This window comes from Teleopsis dalmanni, chromosome 2 (genome assembly GCF_002237135.1).
Source record: "Teleopsis dalmanni isolate 2A chromosome 2, ASM223713v2, whole genome shotgun sequence".
NCBI lineage: Eukaryota > Metazoa > Arthropoda > Insecta > Diptera > Diopsidae > Teleopsis > Teleopsis dalmanni.
The window spans coordinates 43,047,384-43,060,948 of record NC_051847.1 but is presented as its reverse complement, the minus strand read 5'-3'; the positions used below and the strand labels follow the sequence as shown (position 1 = coordinate 43,060,948).

General features: G+C 28.7%; 1 protein-coding gene across 1 annotated transcript in view; it reads right to left on the bottom strand.

The window, feature by feature from the left end:
• Positions 1 to 13,565, bottom strand: part of LOC119674393 — a 49,076-nt gene that overhangs the window by 24,118 nt on the left and 11,393 nt on the right. The window contains exons 4-5 of the mRNA XM_038085529.1: positions 7,074 to 7,180; positions 3,284 to 3,457 (exon numbers count right to left, since the gene is read on the bottom strand). Of these exons, the coding sequence (XP_037941457.1) occupies positions 3,284 to 3,457; positions 7,074 to 7,180 (281 nt within the window). The remainder of the gene's footprint in view (positions 1 to 3,283; positions 3,458 to 7,073; positions 7,181 to 13,565) is intronic.

Sequence of the window (13,565 nt, the reverse complement as noted above, 5' to 3'; positions counted from 1 at the left end):
TTGGTAGTAAATAGTCCATAGTTTATGCTTGTACTTCTACCCATGTACTTATCTTAATCAAGGTTCTTTATCTTATATCGCAAATTATGTTTACTTATATTTCTCTCAATAGAATAATCATATTATCTGCAGACGTGCTTTCACGCTCATTAGTATATTAAAAATGTTAACAACGATTAAAAGCCACAATACCGGTAAAGTAACACTTTCCTCTGCTGTATTTCTGCATAGGTGCTTGTTTAGATTTGTGCAACCTAAAGGCTCAGTTATTCAATATGTGCCGTAAGAACTTAAGCGAATTTAAGCCAAAGCGAAATGCACAACCAACCATACCTGTGTATTTCGCTTTGACTTAAGGTGTTACGGAACTTACCGACTATCTAAGCCTTAAATCAATAATCCTTGCTTTCGACATTATGACTATGTATGAGATCTTTTTTAAAGGCAATTCTGGCAATTGACTCATCAATAGTTTTTGTAGAGATTTTATTGAAGACCCTATCGATATCTAGCAAACTTGTCAATGAGCATTATTTGAAGCGCATAGATTCGCCAAAAGTAAGTGTTCTAGGATCTTGAAGTTACGATACCCTCTACTGTTTAAAATTCTTTTAGCCAACAGACTATTACAATCATATCGTAAATGCCTCATTAAATTATATTGCTCAACTATATCAATTTCATAAGTTGAATTATAAATATTGTAATAAAAAAACCGATACTTGGGTTATCGATATATCGATAAGTTTTTAAAAAGCGTATTTCATACGTTTATGAACATATCATATTTAAATTTATAATATTCATGTTATTATTTTCATATTTGCATTTTAAATAATCATACCTAATATTTATCGATATATCGATAAATTTTCAAAATGTTTACATCAAATTATTGTTATATTCATTGAAAATATTTATTGATATATCGATAAATTTTTAAAATATTAATACCACATTATTTTTGTATTCACATTAAAAATAATCATGCCTAATATTTATTTACATATCGATAAAATTTCAAAATATTTATTTTTTTAATTTATTTTTATATTCGCATTTAAATAACTTAAGTTCGATATTTAACGATATATTCTTATATGTTTATTTTTATATATTTTATTCTTATATTCAAATTGTTTTTTTATTCTCCGACTATATATCGATATATCAACAAATTTTTAAAATGTCACTTTAAAATATTAATATATTTTCATATTTGCATTTAAAATGTTTCTGCACGATTAATATCGATGTATCGATAAATTTTTAAAATATTTATTTTATATTATTTTCATATTTGCATTTAAAATATTCCTGCCCGATATATATCGTTAAATTTTCAAAACGTTTATATAGAATAATATTTATATTCACACTTAATACATATACTCATGCTGCATATTTATTAATATATCGATAAATTTTTAAAAAATGTATTTAATATTATTTTTATATTCGCTTTTTAAATATTCATGCTCATAATAATTAGTTTATGAAAACTCATATGAACAATAGTTTTATATTATGCACATATAATATTAATGCAAATAAATTTAAAAAACTTTTAAATGTCAATTTTTTATTTGAAAAATTTTCACTTGATTCTCCCTAAAGTGTTTCAAAATTACCAAATTGTGTACCATTAAGCAGAGCGAAATGATATCATCAAACTTTCTACCATTCAACTCGTATTCATTTGTGCGAATCTATCTATGTACCCTTATGTGTAGAGATAATAACATATATAATATTTTGAATGTGCTATAATAATATAACTCATTGATTATAAATGAGAGAAAAACTTTGCTTAATTTTTTAGGAGATGAAACTTTTCCGTTTGCAATGCGAAAAAGTTTTTAATAATATTTTGATATCAAAAAATTATTATGTGACTGATTTTGGGGAAATATTAAAATTTTCAATGTTTATTAGGGACATAATTTTTATAATTCATTTTTCTATAACATAGTTGCATATAATGTAAAATATTTGATAACAGTCAGCAAAAGAAAACAAAGTGTGCAACTCGACTGGAGCTACGAGTAGTTCACATATCAGCAATAAAATTTTGAAAGGACTTTTATCATTTTAACTTTTTTATTGTGTGCAGATATTCCCAAGGCAAGCAATATGCAAAAAAAGCTGCCATATATGATGTGCAGTTGGGGTTTTTGCCTAAAAATACGAAATATAAATTTTGAAAAAACCTTAACCTTCACCCTTGTGTAGCCTTCGAACTACGTATTTTATCCTCTTTTGCCGAAAAGTATGCAATATATTTTGTTTGTAACAGAAGTTGCAAGCTTCTTGTTTGTTAGACTTTTACGCAAGGACCTTGTTTTTGTCGGACGGTAAATGCTACTGAGAATTTTATTAAGGTGCATGTGTGAGCAGCCAAAGTTTTGCATTTTCCGTAGAAGTTCAGAATACGAAATGGGTTATATAGTTTAGTTAGCTAAAATTGCTGAGTTAAATGGCAAGTTTTATACAAGTTTGTAATAAATTTGAACTTTTTTTCTGGTAAGAAGTAAGTAGACAAAAAATTGTCTCGTGCTGCAATAACAAGGTGCAAGATGCAAGGTGCAAGGTGCAAGGTACAAGGAGTTGTTTTAATTTGTGGCAATTTAACTGAAATGTTTTGAATGTTTTTTACACAATTATGGCGTTAAGCCACAAACAAAAGTTTTGTTGCTAAGACAAGCAAAAATTACTTTACCACATAAAATGAATTTTGCATAAAAATCAAAAAAAATATAAAAAAAAATAGACTGTAAATTGTAAGAAAACAAAAAAGGAAACACTAAGTGAAGAGTCCAAAAACAGCACCTAAATATGTGCCAATTTTTCTTAAGCTGTCAAATTGCCATTGTCAAAATGCCAAATGCAAACGTGCGTTCATGCCTATGTGCATGTACCGCTTGGGTTGAGTCTGTTTGTGCTGTCAGTGAGCGTGCCAAAATGACAAATTACAAAGTGTTAACTTGGTGTTAATTTTGCAGCAAGGCTACATATATTTTCGTTAGGTTTTTTCTGGAAATTTTTTGTTGCCATTTTTGTTTTTGTACTAAACCAACGAGTTTGTTAGCGCGCCTAGAAGTATGGCTTGACTTCTGTAATGGCTTAAGCTTAAGTTTTTGTGACCATTTTATTTTTGTTTTTATCAACTGGTATTATCCATATCACTTCTTTTTTTTATTTCCTTCTCTTACTTGACAAATGCAAACAAATACTTTGCTACATATTGTTACATATGCATTCGTATGGATTTGTCGCAGCTTACCTCTGTCCGTCCACCGCAAACTGTTCGTTCTGTAGATATAGTTTGATATATGGCTGTCTCGTATGCAATTTATAACGACAATTTAATGCACGTGGATATAAGCCAGGATATGCGGGTGATTGAACATAGCAGGTTTGTAGACGGCAATCACGATATTCCCGTTCACAATAGGATCTGCAAAAAAAGAAATTGAGGGAAAGAATTATAGAATGATTACATGAAATTTTTGAGAAACACAAATGCGTCAAAATAAAAATAAAAAAATTTCAAATCAAATTTTTACCTATAAAATATATATTTGTTAAGAATTTTTTTAGTATTTATTATTTTTTTTTTTGAAATGATTTATAACCACGAAAATGATCTAAACAGGGTTGTTGTGAAAGGATACTTGGGAACAAGTAAGCTTATTAATTTTTAAGTAACTGATATAGAATAAGGGAAATAAATAAAAATAATATAATAACGAAAAAATTTTGTAATAGATTTAATGAGTGGAGAAAAATAAATGAAAAATAATAAAAATCGTGTTGAAATAAGAAAGAATCCTTTTCTAAGACAAACAATATCTTTTTATATAATTATTTTTTTTTTAATATAAATATTTCATTAAATTTGATTTTAACTGGAGTTATAACGGCAGTGAATATTTTACGCAATAGAAACTATTTAACTTAATAGAAATGTTGCGAATAGCAACAACAAAAATTTATATTCTTTTTTTAATTTTTTAAAATTTTTATTAGTTTAGTTTAATTTTTAATTAATTGAAAATAAAATTATAATAAAAACAATAATAATAATTATATTAATAATAATAAATAAAATTAAATTTACTAAAAAGAAATAAAAATTTTTGTTGTTGCAAGTCAATACTCTTCAAAACCTTTACATAAAATTTTTTGTAATTAAAGAAAATTATTTTTGGAAAATTTTAAGAAAATGGTTTTGAAGTCTATATTACAGTACTTGAAATTATATTTTCAGATTCTTCAGTGATATAAAGGTTTCTAGATAAAGCCTCTGATTATTCTAGAAGTAGAATAATAGTTGATGTCTAATTATGCATTCAAAATCATTGAATTATGAAATGTGTAACCATTATCCTCTTTAGCAGTTAGTTTGATGCTAGGATGGTAACATCCAATAGTGCATTTAAAATCTTCCAATGAAGAAATTCTGAACCATCATCCCCTTTAGTACCTAGTTTGATAGTATAATGGAATGGTGACGTTTAACTGTGCATTCAAAATCATCGAATGAAGAAATTCCTAACTTTTATTCTTCTTAGTAGTAGTTTAAGTGCTACTTGAATAATAACGTCTAACAGTGGATTATCATTTACCTGTTCAGAAGTTTGACCACTTCTAGAATAAAGAGGTTTGAAATCTTTCAATAAATAAATTTGTAAGCGTTATCCCCTTTAAGAGGTCTGTTATTTTTAAGAAGGATAGTACTCTTTTCTAAATGATTGATTATACTGACGGAACTAAAAATTAAGTCCTAAATATTATCTTCACACTACGGCTTATTGATTTGATTATATATTGAGTACGGCTTTATTTAACTTTTTTATTTAAGATCATCCTATATTTATTGAATGTCCTATGTATAGAAAAATTAAAAATAAAAGGTGGAATGAAATTTAAGTAGTAGCAAATATTATAACTAGCGTAATTTAGTAATGAAGGTTAAAAGAAATTATAAAAAAAAAACAAAATTGTGCCTTCTTATTATTAAAAATATATCTTAAGTAGAGAGGTTTTGAAAAATAGTGAACTATAAAAACAAAAATTCTTTTTATACTTTTATTTTATTTTTAATTAGTTATTGGCTGATCATACAGCTGTTTTGAGTATTGCCAAATACCCATTTCATGGGCCTTGGAATCATTTCTTGTATTTACTTATTTGTAAATAATTTTTTAAGACTGCAAGTACCAGGGATTGAACTCGTGCCCTGCCAAATATAGATAGCTGGATAGTTAGATATTTCTTCTTTATTTCAAAATTTTTTAACATATATAAGTATTATGCCATAAATCTAACAAAAAAAATGAGTTGGAGTTACTCAAAAATATATTGAAAAATAAAGAATACGACAATGAATGACTGTCGGAGATGTTGGATTTATATTTATTTGCCTTAAATCAACTTAACTAAAATATATAAAGAGAATTAATTCAATGGATGTTCAGAAAGAACACTGTTGGATATTTGACGAAATCTGAAGCAGTAGCATGGTCAGTCCAAGGAGTCACTGGATTAAATATATTTTTGGACTTGAAAATTTCTTCACCCATTTGCTATTTAAAATGAATTTCTTGTCATAAGACTACTTCAGCTTATTTGGCACTACAGTTCAGTGTGAACCTTGGCCTCCCTTGTCATAAGATTTAAAAACATTAGTTTAAAAATATTCTTTCAACTTTTACAGACATTGTTTTATGTTTTATTGCAATAAATACTTATTTAGTTTGAATTTGGTTCGTTAGAACTGCAAAACTCAAAACAAACTGTATTGATACTTAAAAAAAGAATATTAAAACTATTCAAACTATGTAAAAAATTTGCAGTATCACTACGTCTTAAATATATATGCAATATAAGAAAATATTACAAAAATACTGAAACAGAAACATAACTTTTATGAGGAAGGACTATGGCAAAAGTGCTAAAGTCTGCATAAAAATTCTCTTTTCAAACCAGTGACGTTTATGCTTTAAGTCCTTTTCATGTTTATAAAACTGTTGAAGTAAAATAAAGAAAGAAATAATAAAAAAGAGTTTAAATAAAATGTCAAAGGATATAAGCATGAAGTCTATGTAGTTTCAATCCGACAAACCAAGATATAAGTTCAGGCTTAACAATAACTTCTGTATTTATCCTTGAAATGCAAAAGGAATTTCAAGGATTTCAGCAAAAAAAGTAAAAAAAAATTAAATAAAATTTAAAGTCAGTCCAAGTAAGCTACTGTCTTCCATTGTCAATAAAAAAAGGCCATAAACTTTGAGGAACAAACCTTTTCAATGAACTTTTAATAACCAATAAAATTATTTTAAAAATAAAATACAACAAAATGTTGCTCTCGAATGGTTTCGTATTCACTTATTTGTATATTTTTCTAAAGATAAATAAAATTATGTTTATGAAATAAAAAATTAAAAAATAAGTAGGGAAGGAAACAAATACTAATGGAAACAATTTCAGTTCAATGGAAAGCGCATACAATTCAAAATGGCGCAATAGAAGTCGAGGGAAAAGGAAATATTTAAGTAGCTTTCCGCGTTATTTCTAAAATTTACAAAGGACCTTTTTTTGGTAATAAGAAATTTAAAGAATATACAGATTGCCTACAACTGAGAAGACTCGGAATGAAGGTGGGAAGGGGAAAAGTTGCAGACGAAATCAATGTTTATCAACAACTTTTTGTGTAATTCGATTTCTTTAGTTTTCTATAGAAACAGCAACTCTGCCGCTGTCATTCATTAATATTGAAAATATGATTACGGAAAAGCACTTATGTAAGCCATAATAGTAAAATTAAATTATTTTTATGCCTTACGAGCATTTGCCAGCAGTTGGCAACACTTGATTTTGTATATATTTTGTGGTTGTTGTGTCGATATGTGTGGCAGTCTTTGGCCTGAGACCGATTTTTTGTTGGTTTCATACGAATTTTTTTTTTTGCTATTTTTTTCCTTTATTCGTATTTTTATTTTTATTTTTATTTATTTTTTTTATTTTTATTTTCTTTTTTATTTTTATTTTTATTTTTATTGTATACACACCCTTGTACTACTTCACCACGCCGATTTGGATACAATTCCGGATGTTGTCCATAACGCAAATAAACTTCCGTTTGTTGTTCGGCTCGGGAATCAAATGTGAAATATGTCTGTGAAAATATACCAAATATAATATATAAATTATTGCTGACAATATTATAAATGTAGAAATGTAAAAGTAAGTAAAATTGATAGACCAATTAAAATAAGAAAGCTGAAAATGTCAAGCAATTTAAAAAAAACTATAAATAAAAATTTATTGCTTTATTGAACAATTTTCACATTTATTTATGTAGTTGCAAAGAAAATAGTGGCAGCTGTTGGTAATAGGACTGAGGTCTTGAGCTCCACTATGAAAAACTTTCATCATCAATTGTGGTACTGGTACTCGCAATACTTGACAATTTCAGAATAGCATTACTATTCTAGGTGAGTAATCAATCACTACCACAATTTATGTCATTAAAATCACTGTAGAAGTCACTGTATTGACTTTTCAAAAAGGAAACATTTAAAGTTACTGAATGGATGATATTATAAAGTTAATGTAAAATGTTGTATTTTTCGTGATATTGTTTTGGTAGCCTCGTGTCAGTCACATAAGCCTGATAGAACTGTTCTCCCAGGTACCATAAGTTTAATTTGAGGCTTGCCATATTAGAATGTAGACCGAAACATATAAAGTTATTGAAAATGTAATATATTAAACTAACTGATAATATAAATATTTAATATAAAATATATTAAATAATAATATAAATATTTCTTGATCCTAGAGCATTGTTTCAGTGACATATAACTGATAGAACTATTATTTAAGATATCACATATATAAATTGAGGCTCGCTGTTTTAGAATATAGATCGTTTAATAATCACTCTTACTAGTACGCCTCAAGAAGATTGAATAAGATGTTATTTCTTATTTTTTTTTTTAAATATCTAGAAAATTATTCATTAATTTACTGCAAAAAAAAAACAAAGCCGTGTTTCTTCAGAGTACTTAAAGTATCAATTTTACAAAATTACCACCAAATGGTTGATAGGGTTGCCAAGGTGTTGGTACTGTTGCTACACTTCTAGTCGTTACTGCTGTATATAATTCTTTATGTCTTTTATAAGTGCACTCTCAATACTGAAGAGGAAATAATGGAACAGAGTCAATTACAAATAAGATACAATATTGTAAGGAACCAAATTGAGGGGCTCAAAAAGTATGATCTGGGATCAGTTATAGACTATATGACGACAATACTGAAATCTAATACTAGTTTCCAATGCTGAGAGTCGAGATCTGTGAGAGGTGACGGTAAAGTTACTATTAAGACACTTGGATGAAATATGGAGTATAAAATGAGAGCAGGAATTTCTTCGAATATTATAAATATAATCCACCCATTAACTTCATTATACTTGCAGATTGTTATATTCGCAATCGAAAAAATATCTCTATCAAATATTACTATGTTTGCAAGCAATAAAAGCAATCTAATTGATGACAACGAAACTATAAATTCTAATGAAATATTACGCCTCACTGACAAATATCGAATATCACAAAATTTCTTCCTGCTATGTTCCTGGAGAGAAGAATTGATGGGAACCGATCAGCAGATGAAATTTTGAAATGCCTATAATTAAAGCTCGTTCAAAGCCTGATGTTTTAAACTCCTTGCAAGAATTGAAAAATTTCTGATCGGGCTGATAAATGATACGACAATATAATTGACGTGTCTGGAACAGGTGAAAATCAACAAATAAATGATAATATTTTATTGCTTGTACTACGATTCTCATTGGTCTTATTGAATAATTGGTCTGAATATATAAGATGCATTTCTCTGAAAATGCATTTCTTTTCTTTGAAATAAAGGTGTGAAACAAACTCTCAATTCTGATTAATATAGCTACCTTTTTTAACAAAATTTGAAGAAATGGATGAAATAGAAATGGAAGAAATGAGAAATATAATATTTCAACAGAATGGTGTCACAAATCGTACCGGCATGAAATTAAATGTCACGCATAAAATTAAATTCTGTTTGTATAAATTCACGTTTTTGTTATGTAAATTAGGTGGTAACGTCATGAGAATAGTCCCTACAGTACTTGTTTTTATAGATTGATGGAAAGAATCCTTTTCATGTAGAGTATCTTTAAGCTTTTGATGATTGGAAAACGAAAACCTGATAAGTTATAGCCAAGCTTTGTCTCGACATGTCAACGCAAATCTTCTTGAATGCTTCTCGAATGTGACAGTTAGATATCCCATGGTGGATGTTTGATGACGTTGCATTTCACATTAATATCGGGATCTATAAAATATGCTAAAATAAAAATTTGAATAGAATTTCAATCGAAAGATTGATTATTCATTTTATCTTCAAAACGCCACTAAAATAATTTTTTGAATGATATTTAATTAACTCGTGACTAGGAACCAACTCTGGTACCTTCAAACATAAATCACAACAAAACTATAATTGAATAAAAGAGTAATTAATTTTTATAGCATCAGTGTTTTGATTATATATATATATATATATATATGTACCTTTTGAATATATACATAGACTCTTCTTTCTATAAGAGATTTATATGTATATGTCTTTTGAGTATATATATATATGCATTTCTCTTTCTATAAGAGGTTTATATAAATATTTTATTTTATATTGAAAACGTTTTCCCATTTACTCATCATTATAATTTAAGTACTATAAATATGTTAAGGATATAGTCAGAAAACGACATTAATCAAATCTGCGAAACTGGATTATCTCAGCGAAAAACTGAAAAAGGATTAACTTTTTGAGCGGCAGGATTCAATTAACGTGCTAAATCAAGCAAATGAAAGTCGTTGCAGTACAAATTTGCATTGTCTGCTGCAAGCTGATTTATAAGGAGTTTCTTCCTGCACATGCATGCAACTGAAACTGTCTAAATCCGCATCTTATGCATGTGCATGCATAACTTTTTCCACAACTTTTTAATATTTGATTTAAAAATTTTTCCATAACTTTTCTTTTGTTCTTGCTGTCTGTTCAATTTCCTCAGACAAGGGAAGCCTTGTCGCAAATTTCTTCCCTACCCACTGACTATACTGACTACACAGACTCCGTTCTCACAGTGGCATTGATGCATTATTTAAGTGCTGCCACACGCGTTGTGGTACCTCACATCGGTTTGTTAAGAGGAAAAAAATGTACTCCTGCGTGTTTCTTCTTCTGAGGTTTAAGGACTTTTTCAATGTACTATAGTTGCTATATTCTTCGGTGTCTTGTGTACCTTAATAGAGTCATAAATATTTATGAAAACTTTTTGCCGTAGTTCTTTCTGTTGTTATTGTTGTTGTTATTGTTCTACTTTATTTATGCCATTTTTTTTCTTGTTTTAGTTTACATTGTCAAGTATTTCATAAAGGATAGAAAGCAATAAGGATATGCGCTTTGTATAAACATTATGAGCTTTTTCCTGGCTATGTATGCATTCAGATAAGAGAATACATTTTCTATATACCATACTCAGTTGGGAAAGATTTGTTTTTATAAACATAAATTGTGGAAAATCATTTCGGGAAAGTATTTAAAAGTATAAATTATTCTTTTTGTATGCATTATAAAAATTTTACTTCAAACTAAGAGTCAATGAACTGCATTTTGTCTGAAATGTTAAATTTTCCCTCAATGACTCTGTTTTAAATTCTTTAGTTATGTTTGTGCGATGAGAATCCTTTAAATGAAATATGAAATTTTTGTATTTTTACTAACATTTTTGAGGATTTCTTGAAGTGTCAGGCTTTTAGTTGCATAGGTTTATTATTAAAGAAGAGATTATCGACACGAAACGAAAAATAACGAAAATTTATGGCAATAAAAAATTTAATATAGAGAGGTTTCGAACAGTAGTGTATTTCAACAACAAAACGTTTATTTATTTTTAATTAATTGGATTCTTAGCTCACCATACAGCTGTTTCGATTATTGTCAAATATCAGTTGTCTTTTGGAATTATTTCTTATATTTAATTATTCATAACTACTTAACACTGTAAATATGAGTGATTGGACTTGAACTAAGAGTATCCTGCCAAATTCGTAGCTTAGATCCAGCGTTCATTATCCAACTGACCCAAAACCGTACTTGGGTAGCTTGTTCGAACTTGTAGTTTTGTTAATTTGCTGTGAAAGTTCATTAACAAATTCATTTTCTGTATTATATTAGAACGAAATCGTAAAGCAGCTGTAGAATAATTGAATTAAATAATTAAAGTTATTTTAAGTTGTTAAATTTCAATACAATTCGATTATTATAATTCAATATATAGCTTAGGTTAGGTTGTACTTGCAGACCAAAAAGACCAAAAAAGACCATTAAGACCCAAAAGATACGTAGACCATTAAGGTTCATTGCGATACCAGATCAGAGTCTTATTTTTTGCGATAGTGTGCATCACTTATAATGAACGTGTTATTAGCAGATTTTATTAGGACTTCAACAGCAACCTTTAGATATAAGTTCCAGTCCTACAAAACTGACAAACCCCAAGTGTTTTCGTTGAATTCTTGAGAGAGCCGGGCAGTTACACAGAAGATGCTTCTACAAGTATCACTGCAAAATAGGTTTAGTTTATGCGCATGGGCTGCGACTAGGCAGTGACCTGTTAATACAACAATTAATGTTCTACAGTTTCTTCGGCTAGACGATAAAGCATCCTTGATGTACTTTTCTTCGTATATATGTCTACACATGATCCTAGCTATTCTTCAGGTGGTTAAGTTTCGCCACAATTCAATATGTAAATTAAATGTTTTTAATCTAAATTAATTTCTTGCAAAATATGTATACTCAGTCTACGTTTCTATTTTTATTCTTATTCTTTCTTATAGAATAGAACAAAAAATTAATGGAGTATTGAATCATTGAATAGAAAAGAAAATCAATAGGGTACGGGCTCTCAAGGAGCGGAACACTGTAGTCATGATGGTATATACTGATTAATAGAATTAAATAGATTAGATAATCAAGGCGGTACTGATTCGAAGAACAGAGTCACAGACTGACACAAAACTTGAACCAACACAGCTACATAGTTTAAACGACATGAATGTGTTTTAATGAAAGAAATTAGTCTCGAAATGGTTTTAATTCCAAGTAAAATGCCATTATTATTGGAAATATATGTAGTTTAACGTATTGATCAGACAAGCCTGTTTCATTAGTCGAAGATGTTTATTTTTTTATATGTTCGACGATTTATTTCAACACACAAATATCATGCATACATTCTAAATCCCCTTAGAATTCCGATTGATCAAACTTCAGGTGAATACTTGTTAACAAGTTCTCATCAAGTTTTTCTATAACCATATCTAGGCACACATACTTCTAAATTACAAAATCCACACTGCATAATTATATATTCCTAAAATCTTCTTAACATTTTTGAATACTATATTAAATTTATTCACCAAATTTATTCGCGCTATTAATAGTAAATATTAGTAGTAAAGCTTCTCATAATTAAAAATAAAATAATTAAATACCATATGAAAATTAAATTTTTCATAAAACTGAGATTCCATTGAATTCATTAAGGTTTTATTATCTTTTAAAAGCTTTGTTTTTAATTACTTCTGCATTCATAATGTACTCATTATCATATTTTCGAGCCATCACACTAAATATTTATATTATATCTCAATTCCGGCACCACATACATCCAAAAACTATACTCCATATGCATGGCTAAGCCTGTTATGCCAACCGAATTGACGAAAATCAATAACACAAATGATATCCGCAAAAAATATATAATAAATCTGTGGTACAAACGCAACACCGAAATATTCCACTACAAAATCGTAAGCAATTGAATTGGGGCTTTTAATTTATACGATTGCATTCAAAGGGAAATTAACAGCAATGACAGCGTCGGCATTGACAAAAATCCAAAAGGATTTAAAAATAAAAAAGCAAAAATAATAATGAAAACAAAAATTAAGAGCAAATTAAATGAATTTATGCCAAAACGCATACGAATGCACATTTAATGCAGTTTACAGTTGCACCAACACGTAGCCCGATTCACATGATGCCTCTGATGCCACTGATGCCATTGCTGCACCGGTTGCCTTCGACTTCGTTGTAATGGCTTTGCTAGCAGATATGGGCTGCAGCCTCATATGGCATTCGATAAATCCGCATTGTTAAGCATAAACGTCATTTATGCGCAGCCAACTTATTAAATATTGACACGGACATGACACACGTCATTATTGCTGATGAGCATAAACTGCAGACGCAGATCCATTTTAAGTTGTATACGTACGTTTATTTTTGTATATATGTGTGCTTGTGTGTAAATATGGTTGGTTGAATACATAAATGAGAAATCTGCAGCTGATACTCGCATCCCCGAATATGCATCCTTCTGCAATCAGAGGCTCAAGTGAGATATTAAGTTGATAACGCTGTATTTCATTAATTTGTCGCAA